Raw genomic sequence first — 22,197 nt, 5'->3', positions numbered from 1 at the left:
CCCAATTTATTATATTTAACTTTTTGATAAATTGACCTAACCATGGAATCCTTAAATGGTTTTAAGTTTGTCATTCAATATCAAAAACTCATTAATTGCATAGTGGCTTGATAACCTATTTGGTGCTATAGAAAGTAAGACAAAACAAAGTTGACTCTTGCCTTGAGATCTGTGTGACCTAAGACAATGCTAATGGAGACTGTAAGGACAACAGCATATTGGATGAATTCATAGACCATATTTGTGATGGTTAATACTGAATATCAACTTGATTGGATCAAAGCATGCAAAGTATTGATCCTGGGTGTGTCTGTAAAGGTGTCGCCAAAGGAGATTAACATTTGAGTCAGTGGGCTGGGGAAGGCAGACCCACCCTTAATCTGGGTGGGCACCATCTAATCAGCTGCCAGCAAATATAAAGCAGGCAGAAAAACGTGAAAAGTCTAGATGGGCCTAACCTCCCAGCCTACATCCTTCTCCTGTGCTGGATGCTTCCTGCCCTCGAACATTAGACTCAAAGTTCTTCAGCTTTGGGACTCAGACTAGCTTTCCTTGCTCCTCAGCTTGCGGACAGCCTACTGTGGGACCTTGGGATCGTGTGAGTTAATACTTAATAAACTCTCCTATGTGCGTGTGTGTGTGTGTGTGTGTGTGTGTGTGTGTGTGTGTGTGTGTATGTATTCTGTCCCTCTAGAGAATGCTGAGTAATACAGTATTGCTGTGTTCATCTTAATAATTTCAAAACATTTTTCAAAAATTTAATCCCAACTGTTAGAAATAACCTACAAGAAATCCAGTGAGGCCTACCTACCCAGAGATAAGTGATTCACCTGACAATATGCATCACAAGTCTTAACTCTCATTTCATTAGTCCTATCCAGAGACCACATTTTCTACTTAAGCAATACTTAGAGGCACATCTCTCAGCAAACACAAACCAATTGGACAATTTAAACTAGCACTATTCAACCATAATGAACTCTTGTTGAAAAACAGTCAGTCCCTACTTGCATATTATAGTGAGATGAGATTCCACTCTTCATGTCAGAATGGCACTTACATGAGTCAAAGTGTCTAAATGAAATAATTTAAATGGAACAAAGTCAAATACTTACGTTTTATTTTTAAATTCTCCTCTATTTGCAGTTATACTGTAAAGTGTACTCCCTTCTCTATGCTATCATGAGGACTGGACAGCCTCCACAGAGATGGCTGGACAAAGCAAGGGAATTTACTTAGGTAAGACACCATTTCTCTTTACTCTGAAATCTCTGCAAATGTAGTTATTCCAGAGGAGACTGTGCAATGACTGATGGGTTTAGCATCCTACATGAGGGGAAATTGCCATTCCCAGCTGTAAAATGAACAAATATCCAGTTATTTTTTTTAGCCATCTTACAGCTTAGCTAATATAACAGGATTTACAGCCAATTATACATGAAAGTTTAATTCTGTGTCAGATAAAGCATATCTTTGATGCAGAAATAGAGGCAGCATTAGGCCTTACCTGGTTAAAAGCTTTTTGCTTTCTATTCATTCATTCGTTCGTTCATTCATTCAAACCTATACTTACTGAATGCTCACTAAATGCCGGGGGTTTATTAAGAGAGATTTAAATAAGATGGGATCTTTGACTATTACAGGTTTCAGCCTAGGGGTAAATTAGGGGAAGACAACCATGTATTCAAATAAATGTAATTAAGAGTAATGGTTGTGTGTGTATTTTACATGCTTGTCCTGTGTAAATAACACGTCCACGGTTGCACCTCTGGGGTGGAACATCTATAAAATTTAGATAATGATACCCACTTTGCATGGCTATTGTAATGAGTGCTCTTATACATTTGCTATTTATTAAATAACTATAATTTCTCATCTTTCTGTTCCCACTGCCCTTAACAGTGATTTGCATATTTAACTCAATAAGCATCTACTGAAATGAGTTGATCTGTTGATGTAAGTCTGCTCAATATGGTCTTGCTCTCGGAATATGTTTCTTGCCTTTTTGATGCTTTAGAAGGCTTTCAAGGTAAGTCAAGCAGGGAACCTGGTGGGTAGATGAGGGAATTTTCAAACACACAACTGTCTGATTTAGGATCCTACATGAACTTGGTATATAGTGTCACTTACTTGTAAATCAGATTTTTAAAATTGGAAGCAACTCTGTGATCATCTAGTCCATCTAGTCTACACCCTTCCTTTTACAAATGAAGAATCCAAGAGCCAGAAGCTCCCAGACATCCTGACTCAATGTCCTATATTTGTTGTATAGCCTCCTTTGTGGAAGTTATGTATGCATTTGACTTCACTTAATCTAAGACATCTATTTTCCTTGAACTCTTGATAGGTCTGCTGGTTTCCTCAAGGGAATCCAATCTAGCTGGATTTTAATCTCTTTGAATTGTGTCCTCAGCTATAAAAGTTTTAGCTGAGGTTTTAATGGCTGCACTTAAGTAAATCTAACAGATATACCAGGGGGTGTTCCAATTACATACACCATTAAAGGGCTTTATGTGAGGATTTTTAAAAATTACCATTAAAAAAAAAAAAGCATAGTCCATTTGCAGTATAATTTACCAGCAGGAAAGATTTCAATGTCCTGGAAAAATTCCCTATAAAAAGGAAGATAGGAAAACAGAAAAGTCACAGTACTCAACCTACTTCAAGGGAAGCTTGGGATCTTTTTGGCTCTCTGCCTCTAAACAGGTAAAAGGCTTTGTATTATTTCTAGCACGAGTTTTTCTTTTTTAGATTGCATGCTATTGTATGTCTACAGGGCATTTGACAGCCCAAGGGCTAAATCCAGGTGTGACGGTATCTAATGATGTCCTGTCCTTCACTGTCCTTGCCATCACCAGCCACAGAGATCCAGGCTTTGGGGAATCCCACAGCTTATCGACCAGTGTTTGATTTAGTCTTTAGCCTCTTTCCCATCAAATGAAAATTAACTTGGAGACACATTTCATTAGAAAATTAGAGGCCCCCTTGGCTAGGAAGGCATCTGGTCTGGGACTAACTACTTTGAACAGTGTTGAGTCCTCTCTCCCACAGATGGTTCAGCCAGCAGTAATGCTAGGAAGACTGAAGGATAAATAGAAAAATGTCATTAGTACCATGGGGTAGCCATGTAATGTCAAGCAATTTTATATTAGCCAGAGATTCCTAGTAGGAGCTACTTTTCTTAACAGATGACTCAGTTCTCTTTATCTTAGGAATGAAAGAGTTGAAGACCAATCCACAACAGGGGAAATGTTAAGGCAAAATGATGAACTTGATAAGGGATGAATTATGGGGTTTGGATAACCAAACAATAAAAATAAAAGTATAGACTATTTTAGTACTAAAAAGGTCCTGAACATGTGAGCTTAAGTACTCATTTTGTCCCCAGTGGCTAAGAAACTAAAGGCAAGCCAGCAGGTGTCTCTGAGTTTCAGTGTCTGTATGTAAAAACTGACTCCGACTTCCATCTTCTGCAGGGTTAGTGATACAGATGCTAGCTTTTTCACTAAAGAGGTCTTTTAGTTTATACTCAACCTTGTCTGGATCTAATTTGATTGTGCATTCATGTGCCTTAGAATGAAGCCAATTCAAAAACTCCTAGCTGGCCTTATTCTACTGACTTGGTGCGTGGAAGGCTGCTCCAGCCAGCACTGGTCCTATGGACTGCGCCCTGGAGGAAAGAGAGATGCCGAAAATTTGATTGATTCTTTCCAAGAGGTAAGTTTCTCTCAGCTTCAAAATAAGACATAGTGATTTGATTCAATTTAACTATATTAAACATTCAGGATAGCCCCAATGGCAATATTCTATGATGTTGTACCCTAGATGCTCCAGGTGAGATAAGGCACTTACAAAGTAGAAGTCCCATTCCTACTTTCAGTTCACACAGGGACTAAACAAAGAGCTGGAAAAATTCCAAAAGAATATATTAATAGCAACAAGTGTGAGACAGCACGTCATACTCTGAGTGTATGGGATTGCTAAAGGAGTTAGAAACAATGGGATAGGGTCAAGGTCTGTATCAGAAGATGATTCTTTGGGATTTGGAAAAAACGTTAGAACTTCGTATTTTTTTTCCTCATTTCATCTTTTAAAAATATCTATGATATTAGATCAGTACATTTTTATAATTTATAAATGAGTATCCTTATCAAGGATGCATGCCCTATAATTTCTTTTCACTGATAGGGGCATTTAAGCAAAGTTGGAGACTGGTAGAATACAGGAATTAGCAAACTCAAGATGATAAGATAACGTAGTAGAAAACATGCTGATTTAAATTCATATAGATTAGATTATAGGACTGGCACCAACACTAACGTGAGGTACTTGCTTTCTTGTTTTTTGGGGTTATTTTCTAAGACAGGGTCTCGCTGTGTTATCTAGGCTGGAATTTAGTGGCACGATCACAGCTCACTGCAGCCTTGACTTCTTGGGCTCAAGTGATCCTCCCACCTCAGCCGTCTGCATAGCTGGGACCACAGGCATGCACTATCACACCCAACTAATTTTTAAAACTTTTTATAGAGATGGGGTTTCCCTATGTTGCCCAGGCTGGTCTCAAACTCCTGGGCTCAAGGGATCCTCCCACCTTGGCCTCCCAAAGTGCCGGGAGGATTTTTGTTTATAAAATATGACCACTCATCAGGGTCATGTAAGGAAAGAAGCCATCTATGTTAGCTGATTAACCTGAAAAATAACCTAGGGCTGAGAATGGGAAAAATTTTAAATCATTTCATTATCATTGGAAGGAATTATCTCTTTTCTGAGAAATAATAAAGATAATTTAGTATTAAAGAAGACCCAGAATCTGAAGCCTCTTCTCTGCAGGTTATACATGAAGCAAATCTCATTGAACTATAACATATTTAGTAAAACCTAGAAAATAAAAACCAACCTTTTTTACAACTATAAACTCTTGGGGGTTTTTTGCTTTTTGTTTTTTTGGGTATACTGACTCTCATGAGGCTCAAAGTGCCTCCCTCTTTTCATCTTTAAGGGGAAAATGTGGTATCTTCTTACTGTCTCCATTATCTCCAGATCCCCATGCCATTCCGTAGAAATGTCAGATGGCAGATCTGTGTCCTTAAAGTCCCTATGCTAATCCTGCAACTTTCCCAATCTCCCTCAGCCCCACATCCCCCTTGACCCCACTCTCCACAATTTTTTGGTGGAAATGGAAAACACCATTTCATTTCTTTATCTCCATCTCAAAGCATCACATTCTCTTTCTTCAGATAGTCAAAGAGGCTGGTCAACTGGCAGAAACCCAACGCTTCGAATGCACCATGCACCAGCCACGTTCTCCCCTCCGAGACCTGAAAGGAGCTCTGGTAAGTTAAAGTGATCATAACATGATCACAGCATAGAGCTCTGGAGGTGGATAAGCCTTTGGGGATCACTTAGGACAGCTACCTCCCAGATACTGCGGGGCTTACATTCCTGACTCCTCTGTTACCTCCTGTGGTAGGACCGTGTTTCATGACAATCCCAGTTGGTGGTTAGACAGCACTAGGGGCTGAAACTTTTTTTGTTTGTTTTGTTTTTTCTGAAGTTGAATTGAAATCTCTCTGTAACTTTTATCTGTTAATCCTGGTTCTAGCTTTTGGGATAACTAACAAAACAAATTTCTTCCCACTGCTGCATTTCATTTCTTCAAGTAAAATCACCAAACCCCCTAGACTACTCCACTCCAGGCTACTCCACAGCCCTCCACCTGATCCTGCAACTGTGCTTTATCTTACATGGTTTTCCAGAACCTTGGGGAATAGAGACATGAGAAACACTGCTGTAGATGGGTTTTTTTTCTCTTCTTTGGAATGAAAAATGCCAAACTACTAAATTTATAATTTAGAGAGTGATGGATTTGATTTCCAGTTTCCTGATAGGACAATAATCACCTCCAAATTCCACCCCCCAAAATGGAAATACACTAATCATATTAGGTTTTTGATGAAAAAGTATAAAGAGAATTGAATGTATAAATTGAATCTTTAAAAAAAATTATTTGTTGAGACAGGATCTTGCTCTGTTCCCCGGGCTAGAGTGCAATGGTGCAATCAATGTTCACCACAGCCTCAACCTCCCAGGCTCAAGCAATTCTGGAGACTAGATTAGCCTCTCTAGTAGCTGGGACTATAAGCACTTGCCACCACACCCAGCTGATTTTATTTTTTAATTTTTTGTAGAGACAGGGTCTATGTTGCCCAGGCTGGTCTCAAACTCCCAGCCTCAAGATCCTCCCAAAGTGCTGGGATTAAAGGTGCAAGCCACTGTGCCTGACTTAAGTTGAATCTTGGATTCAATGTTGATATTCTCTGATCTCTATTGTCCACTTATTTGCAGCAATCAGAAGGCATTACAGTTAATGATCAGTTATGCCTAGGAGCTGGGAAAGCCCAAATAAATCATATATAAAAATAAGCTGTAATTTTAATTGTCTACAGTGACTTCAACTTAATATACCCACAGAACAAAGAAAAAAGTGGGCAGACGTCATTATTTCCTTTTTCATTTTTTTTTTGAGACGGAGTCTCGCTCTGTTGCCAGGCTGGAGTGCAGTGGCGCAATCTCGGCTCAATGCAACCTCCATCTCCTGGGTTCAAGCGATTCTCCTGACTCAGCCTCCCGAGTAGCTGAGATTACAGGCATGCGCCACCACACTGGACTAATTTTTGTATTTTTAGTAGAGATGGGGTTTCACCATGTTGGCCAGGATGGTCTCGATCCCTTAACCTTGTGATCCGCCCACCTCGGCCTCCCAAAGTGCTGGGATTACAGGCATGAGCCACCACGCCCAGCCTATTTCCTTTCTTTTTCTAATCTTGCTTACTGCATTACAAAAATGGCAAGCAGTGAAATTTGTCAAACATGACATTATGAAGAAATTGAAGCAAAGGCTGGTTTAATAGCAAAGTAATTGACCAGACTTTTTTTTCACTTCCTTCCTCACAACTCATCCTTAAACTATTAATGTAGATTTTATGTATATTAAGTGCTTAAAAAGACCCAATCGGCCAGGCACAGTGGCTCATGCCTGTAATCCTAGCATTTTGGGAAGCCGAGGTAAGTGGATCACTTGAGGCCAGGAGTTCAAGACCAGCCTGGCCAACATGGTGACACCCTGTCTCTACTAAAACTATAAAAATTAGCCAGATGTGGTGATGCATGCCTGCAATCCCAACTACTAGAGAGGCTGAGGCACGAGAATCATTTGAACCTGGAAGGTGGAGGTTGCCATGAGCTGAGATCACACTACTGCACTCCAGCCTGGGTGACAGAGTGAGGTTCTGTCTCAAAAAAAAAAAACCAAAAAAACAACAAACCCAATTTATCATGTCTCCCTAGCACTAACTAGAGTACAAAATCAAACAGACCAGTTCCTTCCAGACTGATATTTTAGAAATTAAAATGTCAAAAATGTAATGAAATTCAGCTGGTAAAGTCAGTCTTGATATATTTGTTATATATTTTTCAGGAAAGTCTGATTGAAGAGGAAACTGGGCAGAAGAAGATTTAAATCCATTGGGCCAGAAGGAGTGACCATTACTAACATGACTTAAGTATAATTCTGACATTGAAAATTTATAACCCATTAAATACCTGTAAATGGTATGAATTTCAGAAATCCTTACACCAAGTTGCACATATTCCATAATAAAGTGCTGTGTTGTGAATGAAGTGGCATACCTGTTAAATCTTTCTCCAACTCAGAACTCCGGGGGAAGGGTCACTGTAAACCCACCAAAGGGAGCCCTCCATGTGTGTATACAGGTGGCAGATGGGAGGGCAGATAAGATAAAGTGTCTGTTGTTGACAAAAGGGATCTCAGGCTCTCCAGCACCCATACCCTGCATCAACCCACAAGCAGAACAGCCACATACTGGTCCAGCCAGAAAAAGCTGATTCAGCTCCAGTTTCTCTGGGATTATAACTTTTCGACCATACTCTTCAGAAGTTGAGGTGGGGCCATGGCCAAGGCTTTCTTCCACTTGGAAAGAAGTTCCCTCCCTTGATTGTCTCCAAACCCTTTGAAAGTTTACTGGAACCCAAGTGAGGCCTGGGGGTAAGGAGAGGGGGCCTCCAAGGACTCCTAGTCCAGCGCTCCTTCTGGTCCCACGCAATCTATCCAAGTGGTGCACACTGAGGGTTGGGACTGAGACCTAAAAAATAATAAGAGTGTTCATCTGCTTGATCTGTTTGGTTTGCATTTAAGAAACACAATGGAGTATAGACAGACCGTTGGAGACGGGACTCTATTGTTCCTATGTCCCCTGGTCAGATAGCATTGCCACCATTCTTTCTCCAAAAAGACCAGGGGCAGGCTTTGTGCTACATATGTGCACAGATATTTTTACTAACCATCATAAGAACCTTGGATTGTAGTTAGTATTGCCTTTGCTTTAAAATGAGGAAACGGGCTCAGAGAGTTTAAGAGACCCAGCCATGTTTGGTTCCATGTTCACTATTCTAGTATTGCCCTATGATGAGCAGCTAACAGAACTGGACTTTGGAGGCTGGGTTATTTTGTCCATTGGAGCTGAAACAGGAAACTAGGGTTCATAGGTCAATGTAGATTTAGCAATGATTAATCCTCCATAAGGCCCCAGACACTATGACATTGATGTTCTCATTTAGCCACATAACTTCCAAGTGGCTATGAGACCATTGGAAAAAAAAAAACAAATTTCAGATAACTTGCCCAATGTCTCAGTAACAAACTGACCTGTCAAAGATCTAAGCCCTTTTTCCTCTTTTAATCAAATGAACTCGCCTCCCTACCCCCTACCCTGCTCCCTCAAAAAAGGAAAGACTTAATGCTAAGAAATTTGAACAGGGGTGAGAAACATCCCGTGGGGGAAAACCGCTTCTTTTTAATACAAATATTTGCTACTGCACAATGACAGATTTCCCAAATACCTCCATTGGAAGAGTCTCTAAAGTGGAATCACTCCGTCTTTAATAAAATTAGGCAATGATGTGATCCACAACCTGCTTTATGAAACAAAAGCAAAACTGCATTATTTCATTAATCAATACATGTGAGCAAGATGAGAGGCTTCCATTAGCCAATTACCCAGTGACTTTTTTTTAATGAAAACAGTATACAATCTTCACATTACTTAACACATTAACAAAAAGCAACACACACACTTAACTTACACATCCTGTGTGAAGCATCAGATTTCCTTAGCCAAAGTTTGTCTCTTTGGGACAATTTCTTGAGGGCCAGCTGCAGGCCTCCCTTGAATGGGATAAAAAGATGCTCATCCAACTGCCTGATGCTGATGTTAGAGGCTTTCAGGAGGTACCCTTGATGCTCAAATGGCCCAAATAACTAACGGGAAGGAGGAGAGTGAAAATGGCCACTTTGGAGCTGAGCATGGTGGCTCACACCAGTAGTTCCAGCTACTTAGGAGGCTGAGGCATAAGGATTGCTTGAGCCCAGTTTGAGGCTGCAGTGAGCCATGATTGCAACAGTGACTTTAGCCTGGACAACACAGTGAGACCCCATTTTGAAAATGAAAATGGCCTCCTTATAAAAATCATAAACACTGAATCTGAAGACTCTAACTCATCAATGTAGCTTTAAGAAAAAAAAAATCCTAAGCCTTTCATAATAAAGGGTAGGGAAACATATCAAATGATACATTTAATGAGATGAGTTCTCAAATACATATGGCTTTAAATGATCAAGTAGTAAAAAAAAGTTTCAAAAATAGATCATTTTAGCAAAACTTTTAGAAGTTGCAGTAGCTTACAGATGACTGGAAAAAAGCCAAGAATCACTGCATAAGATAATAGCACTTGGATTTTGACAGAGGAAGACACTTTATAGTATTTCTCTATGGGGATCCTAGAGCCAAAAGATTACCCAGATCTGTCAAGTTAGTATTTACGGCCCAAACGCTGTGGTGTTTTCAAGAAGCGTGATTCTTACAAATCATATGAACACAGTGAAGCATTATTGCTTCTAAAAAGCAAAGCACTGGAACACTTTTTTTTTTTTTTTTTTTTGAGATAGGGTTTCTCTTTGTCACCCAGGCTGAAGTGCAGTGGCATAATTATAGCTCACTGCAGCCTTGACCTCCTGGGCTCAAGTGATTCTCCCACCTCAGCCTCCCAAGTAGCTGGGACTACAGGCACGCATCACCATGCCTAGCTAATTTTTTTTTATTTTTTGTAGAGATGGGGCCTCTGTCGCTCCTGCTGGAGTGCAGTAAGATGATCATGGGTAACTGCAGGCTTGACTTCCGGGGCTCAAACGATCCTCCTACCTCAGCCTCCCAAGTAGCTGGGACTATAGACACGCATCACTGTGCCTGGCTAATTTCTTTAAATTTTTTGTGGAAACAGAGTCTTACTCTGTCACTCAGGCTGGAGTGCAGTTGCATGATCAGGGCTTACTGTTGCCTCTACCTCCTGGGCTTAGGCAGTCCTCCTGCCTTGGCCTCCCAAAGTGCTGAGATTATAGGCTTGAGCCACAGCTCCTGGACAGAACACTTTCTTGGGGGAAAAAAAATCGTAAGCATAAGCTCAGGACTAAACAGTGGTGCTAATACAGGTGTGACTGCCCCTTCCCTCTCTCCAACTTGACCCACCACCAGCAGGGATTTTATGAAACACATCTTAAATACCAATTTTCTAAAGTCTCATTTCCTTTATGTGGTGGTTTTCCAACCTTGGTCTAGCATTGGAATAACATGGGAGGGACTTTAAAGAAATATGGATGGCTGGGATCTTACTCCCCACCCTCAGAAATTCTGATGTAAATGGTCTGGGAATGGCCTCTCCCCAGGTGATACAAACATTCAACCATTTTAGAACCAGTTCCTATCCTTTTCATGTGAGTTTTAGATATCCCCTTTAACCTTTTTATTTCTCTCTTTACCTGTCTAAATATCTATGGGGAATGGGTAAAGAAACAGAACCTATGTACATTAAATGAATTGCTATCAGAAAATTGTCAGCCTAGATAGAAAAAAAAATAGATAGGGTGAAAAGAACCAAGTGGTTTGTAATTTTTCTTATTTCTGGGCAAAGATGACTCCAGGACCCCACAGTGCAGGTTTAACCTAACAGGACCTGTAAGGAAACAAGCCAGAAAAATGCTAGGTGTGATGTGTCATGAAGGAGGCATGGATAAGGAAAAACTGCCAAGTTCAGGAATGATTTCATCAACATAAGGGCAATAACAAACTAAACACACAATAAACTTTAAAATACATTTCCATTTTTAATTTAAAAAATAAATAACAGCAAATCTGAACAAAATTTTCCTACTTCAATGCACATCTTCCTAACTGTCCATGTTTGAAATCCAGATAGCAACAAAATCATGGCAAAGGCATTTTTGACAAAGTTTAGATAAACGACTCACAAAATATGGCTAATAGTAGATGAGTTTGGACATCTGATACTGCAGACCAGCCTTGGCTAGATCCTAGGCGTCAGAGTGAAATCACGAATTTCCTTTTGTAGATTAGAATTGATGGTCCAACTCTCAACCCACCAAAGAGAAACTTACCTTTTCCAATTTAATTGTAAAAGCCAGATATATCACTGAATGAAGGTATCTAAGGAAGTGATATTTATCAACTTCCCAAATGATACAGAGAAGGAAAGCATAATTATTAAAATGAACCTAAAGTCTAGATACAGTGGGCCAGGCTGGTGAAGCCTTAGACTACTATTGAAATGACATTGTTTATAAGATGTTGCACAAATTATGGTAATCTGTGTCAATATTTCAATGTGTGCTGGATTATTACTGACATATTCATAATTTTAATGTCCACAAATCTTTTTATCTTAATAGCCAGGGTATGGCAGGGTCAAAGCACCACCTGGGATGATAAATGGGACAAGTATAGTCCATGGACCTCAAAGCCTTTGTACAGAAAACTAGTTTCCTTCAGATCCTCCCCCTCTTTTTGTTTAAATAAAAAGCAGAATAAAAGCAGCTAGGGCTGAAGGAATTCTAAACCTCAGGTAGCTTCAAAATTAAAAAAAAAAAAAAAAAAAAAAAAAAAAAGACAGGCCCAGGGACTGACTACAAATTGACTTGTTAAAAGGTGCACAATCTTTATAGCCTTGTTTTGTGTTGATGGTGGGGTTTTTCTCCCCCTTTCATTATACCTGAGAAGTATGAGAAAGGAAGCCACAAATTTGAAGGGCCTTATAAATACCTTTCACAAAATGGCACCATGGGCATGTGGGAACTTTCTGGGGTGCTGAAAACAGTGTATGTCTATATCTTAGAGGCAGGGATGTGGGCAAATAGCTATGTGAAAATTACCCATCTGCACGGCTAAGATTTGTGCACTTAACTATACATGAGTTCCATCTAAATTTTAAAATAAATTAGCCAGTGACCTAGGGGCAACTAGAGGAGAAGGACTCTTCCAGCTTGGAAAGAGTAAACAAAGGTAGGTTGTTGTCTCAAAGCCTGCTTTATATCTTGTTCTACATTAGGAAATTGCAGTGTGGCTGCAGTTTTTAATGGATTTCCTTGGCAGGAGAAAATGACTGCAATTCTGGAATCAGAGGGTTAAGGTGGAGGAGGAGGAAGCAACTCATGGCCCAGCAGTCTTCTTTAGGGTTTCATTTTCATCTGGTACCACTCCCTTTCCAATCCTACAGCACACCAGAGTGAACTGTCTTTGTATACTGGGGCTGTTTCCATTGAACACACTCAACCAAACATCCCAAGGGGCTAGTACCATGACTGGCATTCCATAAGAACTTGATATATGTTGAATAAAACAATTCTTTAAAAAAAATCTTAAAGCAAGACAAGTCACTAGAACAAAGAAAGAGAGGAAATAAAGATTTAAAAACACCTCCAACCGTATACCAGTATTCACAAAAGTTGTGACAATTTTAGGGATAATTTCAATGTCTTTCAATACTCCAGAGAGTTCTTAGCAAGACAAATATAGACCAATTCTTTCTCTTTTTTCCTCCTTGCTCCTTATCTCTTTATATTTAATGGAATCATGAGGTGTTTCTTTGCAGTCATCCTCTGACTTCAGGACACGTTATTTATGAATTCTGTCAAATGTGACTCTTCCTACCCAACACCTTCCCTAAAAAATGAACCTTCCATCGTCCGCTGTAATCTCTTAGCCACAATACTACCTGGAATCCCTTTTGTTCAGGCAGGAGAGAGCTATTATTTCCATTAAGGTGGAAAGGGAATCATACGGAATATATTCTATTAAAAAGAGAAGGTATCCAGACAGTGATGTATCCTATCTTCCCAGCCTCTGCTCAAAGACCAGGCTGTGGGACTCATTTCTACTGCTCTGGAAGGATAGCCTTGAGGTTTGGTTTTTTTGGTGACCCAGTTTTATATCTTTCTATTTTAATGGCAGCCCGGCAAGTAGAGTGCGGCACACAAATCCCCTCTAGCCAGTCTGCTGGGTGACTTCTCAGAAGTCGTGCCAGGCTCTAGGTAAGCCCCTACATATCCTTTCTGTTGCCTCCTCCTTTCTCTACAGCTTGAGTTCTCTCCATTTAAAATCCTCTTGAGTTATTAAGTTTGTCTCTAGTCATAAATAATCATGTAAAAGACCTCAAAGGAAACCACCATTTGGAGAAGGGCTGTATGTGCAGAACTAACTTGCACTCACATTCCAAACTACCTTGGAAGAAAAAAAAAGTATGAGTAATGCTCTTAGAGAGTTCCAGTTCCTACTCAGGCCTAGCAGAGGAAAGCAGGGACCATCAGGTGAGTACCTCTTCTTTCCCATATTTCATCTCATTGAAACCTCACAACAACCGATGCAGGAGGCATTATCCCCATTCTGGAAGGTGAGAAAATGAAAACTCAGATAATTTCAAATAATTTGTGTGAGTTTGCAAAGTTAACAGATGTCATAACTGGGATTTGAAACCAAATGGGTTTAATTCCACCAAATGGGTTTAATTCCAAAGCCCATGATTTTTCCATGCTAGCACAATGCAGGTTTTCCTGGGTGGGGGTAAAGGATCACCTTTTCCACACCCCTTCCAGAATCTGCATACTCATTTCTTAAGTAACGCCCTGGACACATCTGAGAGCTTTTGCTTCCCTGACCCTCATGATGAACTGGTGTAGTTCTCTCCTGAAAGGGTGGCGGTGAAACAGGAAACACAGAGAATCAGGCAGGCAAATACCAGCTCTGGCAGCAGAAATGGAAATCTCTTTCTCTGTTCTCTTCACCTCCTCAGTGGAAAGGACTCTGGGCAAGGTTGTGGGAGAGACCACCAGCAAGTTTCCCCCAGTGCTGACCTTTGCCTTCACAGTCAAAAAGCTTTCTGCTTTGCCACAAATATCTAAGTAGCATAGAAATATCTGGGACATTTCAAATATTGTTCCAACCAGGGGTAAATATTGAAGAGTCTGTCAGAGTTGTCTTCTAGAGATTACCTAGGTATAGCCTAATTTAGCAAGCTGGGTTATTAGTAATAATCTGTAGTACAATTTTCTGTGTGTAGCCTCAATTTCCTTATTTACTAAATAAGGGGACTGGTTGGTTGATCTTTGAGGCTTCAAGTCCAAACGTCTAAAACTTCATGTGGCTATTTATGTATGTAATATTTGGTCACCTAAATCACTCCATTTTTTCTTCTGAAAGGAGTACTACTAGTACCATTAGCAAGCAATCAAATTAATTCCACAATCAAGAGGAATAAATAATCAAAGAGAAATATTGCACTGTATTCTCCAGGATAAAATCAGGTAGCAGATGCGGCTGCTGAGTCACCCAAATGGGTTTTAGAAAAGAAACTGCTGAATCCAGACTGGTAAGTCCCTTGTAGCCAGTGATTTGCGCTCAGAGGAGGTAATAGGACAAAAAAAAAAAAAAAAAAAAAAAAAAGCCGTATGTGCAAAAGGAAGAGCTTCAAAGAAGTCCGTAGGGAAGGAGTGACTGCGATGCAGTGAAGGCCATTAGTCAGGAGTGTGGTGGGAGAGGGAGAGGGCAGCTTTCCTGTGCCACAAGAAGATGGGAGTTGGGTGGACTCAAGAACTCAGGGCTGATGTTTGAGTCCATGCTCTTTCAATGATAGACACACATACCTGAAAGCAGCCAATCTCCATTAAAAATGTGTGTTCTTTTCCTCAAAGGAGATACAATAGACATCAGAAAGATATGATTATTTCAGCTACCAAAGTGTACTTGATATCCATCTCTTCCAAGATGCAATATGGGATGGGATCAGTGTGTCCACGTGAGAAAAGTACCTAAGTCTCAAGCACAGCTTTTCATAAGCAAAGCAAAAAATCCTTCCAAGGAGTAGATTACAGGGGTTGCTCCACCATCAATATGGAAGAACTTGTCCAGGCTTGTGCAGACCACCATGTCTCTGCCGTACAGGCTGACATTTAACAATGGTGAAGGCAATCTCTTCTTGGAAAAATTCAGAGGCTGTGACTGATTCTGGAATTCCATGTGGACTGGAAGGGAGGTGGCATGGCCTCAAAATTCTATCAAAGAGAAGCTTTTGGAAGAACATGACTGGTTTTGGGCTGGTAAACATCATCCCAGATCAGGAAATGCAGTCAGCAGGGAACCACATGGAATGAGGACACCGGCTGGAGGCCAGTTCTCAGGCAGCAGCTGTCTAAGGCACTCGGTGTTGCAGGGAGGGCAAGATCCTTACTGGGATCCAGGCTCGGAAGTAGGGATGCCAGACTTCCGAGCCTTTGGAGGTGGAGGGGGTGGTGCTTTGGCTTCTCTTCGGACAGGCAGTGGGGGAGCGAGCTGCAGAAGCAGAAACACAAAACTAGAAGCAGGTCTTAGCTTTCTTCCCAATTCTGCCTTCTCCTCCTATTTCTCATATTCTGCTTTAGCTTCTAATTGATCTATCTACACAGGCTTTGCAAAGTGAAATGGAAAACTACACTGACTTATCCTCCTTGTTTCCCATGAGCTAATCAGACACACGCGTGCACACACACACACACACACACACACATTTTTTTTCTCTCTCTCTCTCTCTCGCTGCCATATCCCCAACACTTGGGTTCCTGGCGTATAGACAGGAGGCACTTAAGAGTCATTTGTTAAATGACTGAAGGAAACCCATCTGAGGTCACTCCAGAATGACTGTCCTTTATTCAGAAGAAGTAAACTCTTCAAATGTGAAATAGAGGGCTGGGGGCAGGCAGTGGCTCACATCTGTAATCTCAGCACTTTGGAAGGCTGAGGTGGGTGGGGGGATCACTTGAGGCCAGGAGTTTGAGATCAGCCTGGGCAATATGGAGAGACCCCATTTCAACAAAAGATTAAAAAATTAGCTGGGCATGGTGGCACATGCCTGTAGTCCCAGCTAATTGAGAGGCCAAGGTAGGAGAATCACTTGAGCCCAGGAGTTTGAGGCTGCAGTGAGCTATGATCGCACTATTGCACTCTAGCCTGGGTGACAGAGCCAGACCCTGCCCCCGCCCCCCTAAAAAGGTGAACTAGAACTCACGGCTTATTTCACACGTACCCAGGACGAGGTACAGAGAACACTTGCCTCTACCTTCATCATCTGCTTGAATGTCTGTCCTTCCCATTGAAAACTTCTCTATCTCCTGTGGTTTCAGGAATGAGCTAAGAATCGACTGCAGTGACAGGTCTATGAGCAAACCTGCCCACTAAAGAGCCTGGAAAACCTGATGCTGCCTTCCCAGGAGTGGCGCTCCCTGGCCACAGTTGCCAGCTGTGATTTCCCTACCTCAGTGGAGTTCCTCTGGCTGCCTTCATAGGGCTTGCTTTTGGGGGGAGGTGGAGGTGGGACAGGAGTGGCCGCGATTCCATCTGTCTGCAACGATGGGGAGCCTAGAAATGACAGAAAGTGCAGTCGGCAGAGAGAGGCACTGAGCAAGGAAGCTCATGGAAATGTTGCTGGCACTGTAACACCTAAGCCAACCTGGTTAACCAACTGATGAAAGCCACATTCTATGGTTTCTGCGGATAGAATGAAGAAGACTTCTTACCCCACATCACACAGGTGATGCCCTCGCCAGAAGTTTCAAGAGCTCCACAAGGTGTTCTGAAGCAAAAACTTTATTTTTTTTATTTTCGTTTTTTTGAGATGGAGTCTCGCTCTGTTGCCCAGGCTGGAGTGCAGTGGCGCGATCTCAGCTCACTGCAAGCTCTACCTCCCGGGTTCACGCCATTCTCCTGCCTCAGCCTCCCAAGTAGCTGGGACTACAGGCACCCACCATCACGCCCAGCTAATTTTTTGTATTTTTTAGTACAGATGGGGTTTCACTGTAGCCAGGATGATCTCGACCTCCTGACCTCGTGATTCGCCTGCCTCGGCCTCCCAAAGTGCTGGAATTACAGGCGTGAGCTACCGTGCCTGGCCAAAACTTTTTTTGTTCAGGGTTTTAGTATTAAGCTGAAGATGAGAACATTTTCTGGAATGTATGGTATTATTCTGTTCTCTGATATAGCCCAAGTGCTTAGGAAAATATCCACTTCCTCCAGGAAACTGTAACTGATTATCTCTAACTCTTGGTTGACAATTGTCTCCCATCTGGCTCGATAGATTTATCCCTCTACCATGCCTCTGGACTATGGGTACTTTGCAATTCTTCTCAAGTGTTGTGCACTGCTGGTTCCCCAAGCCAGACTATAAGCAGTAGATGGAATGGGTCTATTTCTTGTCCCTGTTCAGGCCTACCTAACTAATGGTTAGCTTGTAAGTCACTTGTTATCTGTCTAGTCCTAGTGCAGATCTGCCTCATTTATATCTTCACAATTATAAAACTGACACTAATGCCCTTTGGATCACTATCCAGAAAAGTTTAATGAGTCCTAGTGGCCTCCTTGCCAAACTCCAGTCTAACTGTATAATACACGAACACAAAATCGAACCAGTTTTACAATGGTCTTACATACATTCTGGCTGGTTTAGTTACAAACTGCCCAGATGCATAAACATACTCCATTCTCTAGTAAAAAGACTATAAGGAATACAGGAAAACTTACTTAGGGTCCTGGTGGCTTTGGGAGTGAGTGGAGGTGGGCTCAAGGGTGTTGACTGAGGAGGTGAAGAACCGTGAAATGGTGATAGCCGATTATCCATCAACTGGAGACTCTTTGGCCTTTGTGCTTTTCTGGTTGGGCTCTAGGACCAGAGAGAAAAAGCAAAACATTTTCCCAGTGAGGAAGGCTGAGCTCAACAATGCTCTCAACAGCCTTGTCTTCTGAGAAGACACTTGGAAAAGGACTTAACTGAAGGAGCGATTTTTAAGCATTGTCATATGATGGGCAACACCGAACAGGCACTGACTAGAACCACTGAGCCACAGATTATTTTCTGAATGGCCACAGACTTGATTCTGATCACAGTTGGGCTGTGTCATTTATGTTGGAAATAAGCCACCCTGATTCTCAGGAAAAGGTGGTCTTGCCACATTTAACAACTTGATATGGAAGGAAAAGTACCTTTCAAAAAAATTAAAGAAGAGAAATGACAATGTTTGGATTGACTCAGGGGACAGAGTGGCAAGAACGACAGCTCTAAGCATCAACCCACATGTTTACATTGTGGGTACAAGATCTTCACCAATGTTGATTTATAGACTCGAACTTCTCATGAGGTATGTGCTTTCCTTACCACAATCTGCGATCTGACACTAACCCAGGCTGCTGAGTCCTGAGACAAGCCATAGCCCAGCTTCAATCTGGGAGGGGATGGTGATATGCCTGGGTACAGGGGAGAGGGGGGCAAGCCTCCAGAGATTTCTTTTTTTCTTTTCGTTTTTTACCATCAAATCAGGTTCTGGTGCTTTCTCTGCAATGACCTGGGACTTGCTCAGACTCCAGTCTTTTCTCTTAAACTTGCTGATCCGGTTCTCGCTGTTCTCCTCTCTAAGGGACAGATCTTCAACTCTGGCACCTGACGAGGCCCTGCGCTCCAAAAGTGGCTCCAAGATTGAGCTATTGGCCAGGAACAAGGACAAACATCACAAATACTGATCACCTTGCAATCAAAATTCACTATGAAAGTACCAGCAGTTATGACTCTTTAGGCTATTTTTTTTTTTTTTTTGAGACAGGGTCTTTCTCCCATCATTCAGGCCGGAGTGCAGTGGTGCGATCACAGCTCACTATAACCTTGACTTCTGAATAGCTGGGACTACAGGTGTGTACCACCATGCCCAGCTAAACTTTGTATTGTTTTAGTAGGGATGGGGTTTCACCATGTTGCCCAGGCTGGTCTCAAACTGTTGCCCAGGCTGTCTCAAACTCCTGGGCTCAAGTGATGCTCCTACCTCAGCCCTCCCAAAGTGCTAAGGCTAGAGGCGTGAGCCACCATGCCCGGCCTCCTCAACCTACTCTTGACCTACGACTTCACTCTCAGATTCTAAATCTAAATTTTCAATTACAACTGAACAAACATCTCAAGGTGTTAATGTACAGAAACAAGACCATCAGACGACTGGATGAAAATATTAGTGAGTATCTTATCCCAGGAAGTGAAGGGCTTAATTCAATGTACAGGCAAAGACAGAATCTTTAAAGTAAGAGATTCAATAGGCAGTTTTATGTAGTGGGTAAGAGCACAACTCTGGAGCCAGATAGCCTGTGTTCAAATCCTACCCACAAACTACATACTACTAGAATGTAGTAATCTAGATTACTATATACTACTAGAATGTAATCTAGATTCTAGAAGTAATCTAGAATCTAGATTACTACATTCTAGAAATAATCCCACCACTTCTAAGAATGCATCCTAATAAGAAAGCTACATGTCCAAATATGTTTGCTATAGTTTTTAATAAAAATATATTTTATACTGATACAAGTTACATACATCTTTTTGTATTAAAATCTATAATGAAGTTTTATGGTTAATTGTTTAGAAAGAAGGATACAGCTTAAATATTCTATAGTAGGAGAATAATTAATCATGGCATATTTGTATGATGCAATGTCAATTGCCATCAAAAATGATGGTAAAAGCTGATAATAATAAAGATTACACAGCCAGGCACGGTGGCTCACGCCTGTAATCCCAGCACTTTGAGAGGCCGAGGTGGGCGGATCATGAGGTCAGGAGTTAGAGACCAGCCTGGCCAATACGGTGAAACCTCGGCTCTACTAAGAATATAAAACTTCACCAGGCGTGGTGGTGGGCGCCTGTAGTCCCAGCTACTCAAGAGGCTAAGGCAGGAGAATAGCTTGAACCCAGGAGGCAGAGGTTGCAGCGAGCCGAGATCGCACCACTGCACTCCAGCCTGGGCGACACAACAAGACTCTGTCTCAAAAAAAAATACATAAATAAAAATTACACAGCAACATGACAAATGCTTATAATAAAAAGGTAAGAAGGAACAGCAAAGTACCAAACTATATGCTATAATTGGAGCTATGTAAATATACCTATATCAACGGAAAAGAATGCATAATTTAAGAAACACTACATATTTGATTTCCAGGTAGGGTGGCATTCAGGTAGGTTATTTTTATGATGTAATTATTATATTATGGAATTAAACATTTGTGAAAAAATGGTGAGTCAACTGATAACTTATATTCAAGACTATTTTAAATACTTAATGATGCATAAATGCTCATCACCTATATTAAATTAAGCAGTAGGTCACAACATGATAGATGCAATGCTTTTCCACTTGTATAAAAAATAAACAGGGCCAGGTGTGGTGGCTCACGCCTGTAATCCCAGCACTTTGGGAAGCTGAGGCGGGCGGATCACGAGGTCAGGAGATCGACACCATCCTGGCTAACATGATGAAACCCCATCTCTACTAAAAGTACAAAAAATTAGTCGGGCATGGTGGCGGGCGCCTGTAGTCTCAGCTACTCGGGAGACTGAGGCAGGAGAATGGCGTGAACCCGGGAGGCGGAGCTTGCGGTGAGCCGAGATCGCACCACTGCACTCCAGCCTGGGTGACAGAGCCAGACTCCATCTCAAAGAAATAAAAATAAAAAATAAAAAATAAACATACTTTTTTGATATTATATACCTGAGCTTTAACGGTGGTTATCTTTGAGTGATGAAGTAATAAAGCATTGTTTTCTTTTAAACCTTTCCTGTACTTTAGCAATATATTATTTAAAAATAGTAATCTTAGGCAGAAAGAACATAACTATAACTCCTTTCAAATATTTTAAATTTGAACATATAGAAAGGCATTTTATGTTTCTGGCAAGGAAGCCTCAGCATCAAAAAGCCATCAGTCTTCCTAAAGTTAGTCCATACATTTAACATGATCCTAATAAAAATAGCAATAGGATTCTAGACAAGTTAATCCAACAGTGAGCAATAGCGACACTAGCCAGATTAAATTCTGAAAAGGAATATTAGGAAATAAAAAATGTTTTATATCTATAATAATTAAGATTGCATAGTACTGATACATGAATAGACAGGTAAATCTAAGAAATAGAAAAAAAATGTCCACAGACTAAAGAGTATGTGGAAATTTGATTTTTTATAAGATTGACATTTCAAAAAAACAAAAAGATGACTTGTTCACTAAATGTTATAAGAAGAATTGAGTAGCCATTAGGAAATAAAAATGTTGGCTCCATACTTAACATCTTATATTAGAATAAATTCTAAAGGATTACAGACAAAATTGTAAATAGTGAAACCCTAAAAGTCAATGAAAAAAAAAAGTACCTTTTTTGTTATCTTAGAGTGGGAAAGGCCTTTAATTGTGAAATAAAATCCAGAAGTCATAAAATAAAAGATTGATTATATAACTACATAAAAAAATCAGCACAACTCAATAAAAAATTAGAAGCAACAAATTAGAAGTCAAAAGATAAAGGAGAAATTAGGAGAAAACATTTCAACTCATTTCACAGACAAAGGGCCAACAATTCAACAGAAAAAAATATTTGACCACAGGTCACAGAAAATAAAACACAAACAAATGAAAAGATGTTCAACTTCAGGCAAAACAAGAAAAATAAACAAAAACCAAAAAACAAACAAAAAGTATACAAGAAAATATTTTCCACCTATCAGATTGGTAAAATTTAAAAAGACTAAGAGTACAGTTTGGTGGCTAGGGTGAGTAACTAGGCACTCCTGTGTGTTGCTGGTGGGAGTGTAAACTGGTATAATCTTTACGGAAGTCGGTTTAGGAATAATTTTCAAAATTGCAAATATACATCTTTGACAGAGCAATTTCACATACGAGATTTTTCCCATATTGATATAGTTGTATATGTACAA

At 40.7% G+C, this 22,197-nt stretch overlaps 2 protein-coding genes across 5 annotated transcripts in view; one reads left to right on the top strand and one right to left on the bottom strand.

Annotated features, from left to right (window-relative positions):
- The first annotated feature begins 762 nt into the window (after positions 1 to 762).
- Positions 763 to 7,680, top strand: GNRH1 (gonadotropin releasing hormone 1). Of its 3 annotated transcripts, XM_034965859.4 has the most exons (5): positions 763 to 1,239; positions 1,903 to 2,029; positions 3,576 to 3,717; positions 5,238 to 5,333; positions 7,478 to 7,680. In XM_034965859.4, exons 3-5 carry the CDS (start codon positions 3,577 to 3,579, stop codon positions 7,517 to 7,519), a joined length of 279 nt encoding a protein of 92 aa, XP_034821750.1. In that variant the 5' UTR covers positions 763 to 1,239; positions 1,903 to 2,029; position 3,576; the 3' UTR covers positions 7,520 to 7,680. The 3 variants fall into 3 exon arrangements, with proteins under 3 accessions (XP_034821750.1, XP_034821749.1, XP_054972354.1); XM_034965858.4 differs by lacking the exons at positions 763 to 1,239; positions 1,903 to 2,029 and adding an exon at positions 2,550 to 2,706; XM_055116379.3 differs by lacking the exons at positions 763 to 1,239; positions 1,903 to 2,029 and having other exon boundaries at positions 2,550 to 3,717.
- A 3,533-nt stretch (positions 7,681 to 11,213) lies between these two features.
- DOCK5 (dedicator of cytokinesis 5) overlaps positions 11,214 to 22,197 on the bottom strand; it is a 233,154-nt gene continuing 222,170 nt past the window's right edge. Inside the window, exons 49-52 of one of the 2 annotated variants that reach the window (XM_003823556.6) lie at positions 18,752 to 18,923; positions 17,970 to 18,108; positions 16,708 to 16,811; positions 11,214 to 15,749 (exon numbers count right to left, since the gene is read on the bottom strand). In XM_003823556.6, coding sequence (XP_003823604.1) covers positions 15,645 to 15,749; positions 16,708 to 16,811; positions 17,970 to 18,108; positions 18,752 to 18,923 — 520 coding nt within the window. In that variant the 3' untranslated portion in view covers positions 11,214 to 15,644. The remainder of the gene's footprint in view (positions 15,750 to 16,707; positions 16,812 to 17,969; positions 18,109 to 18,751; positions 18,924 to 22,197) is intronic. The other variant, XM_024929894.4, reaches the window with a different exon arrangement.

This window comes from Pan paniscus, chromosome 7 (assembly GCF_029289425.2).
Source record: "Pan paniscus chromosome 7, NHGRI_mPanPan1-v2.0_pri, whole genome shotgun sequence".
Classification (NCBI taxonomy): Eukaryota; Metazoa; Chordata; class Mammalia; order Primates; family Hominidae; genus Pan; species Pan paniscus.
This window is presented reverse-complemented; position numbering and strand designations above follow the sequence as displayed.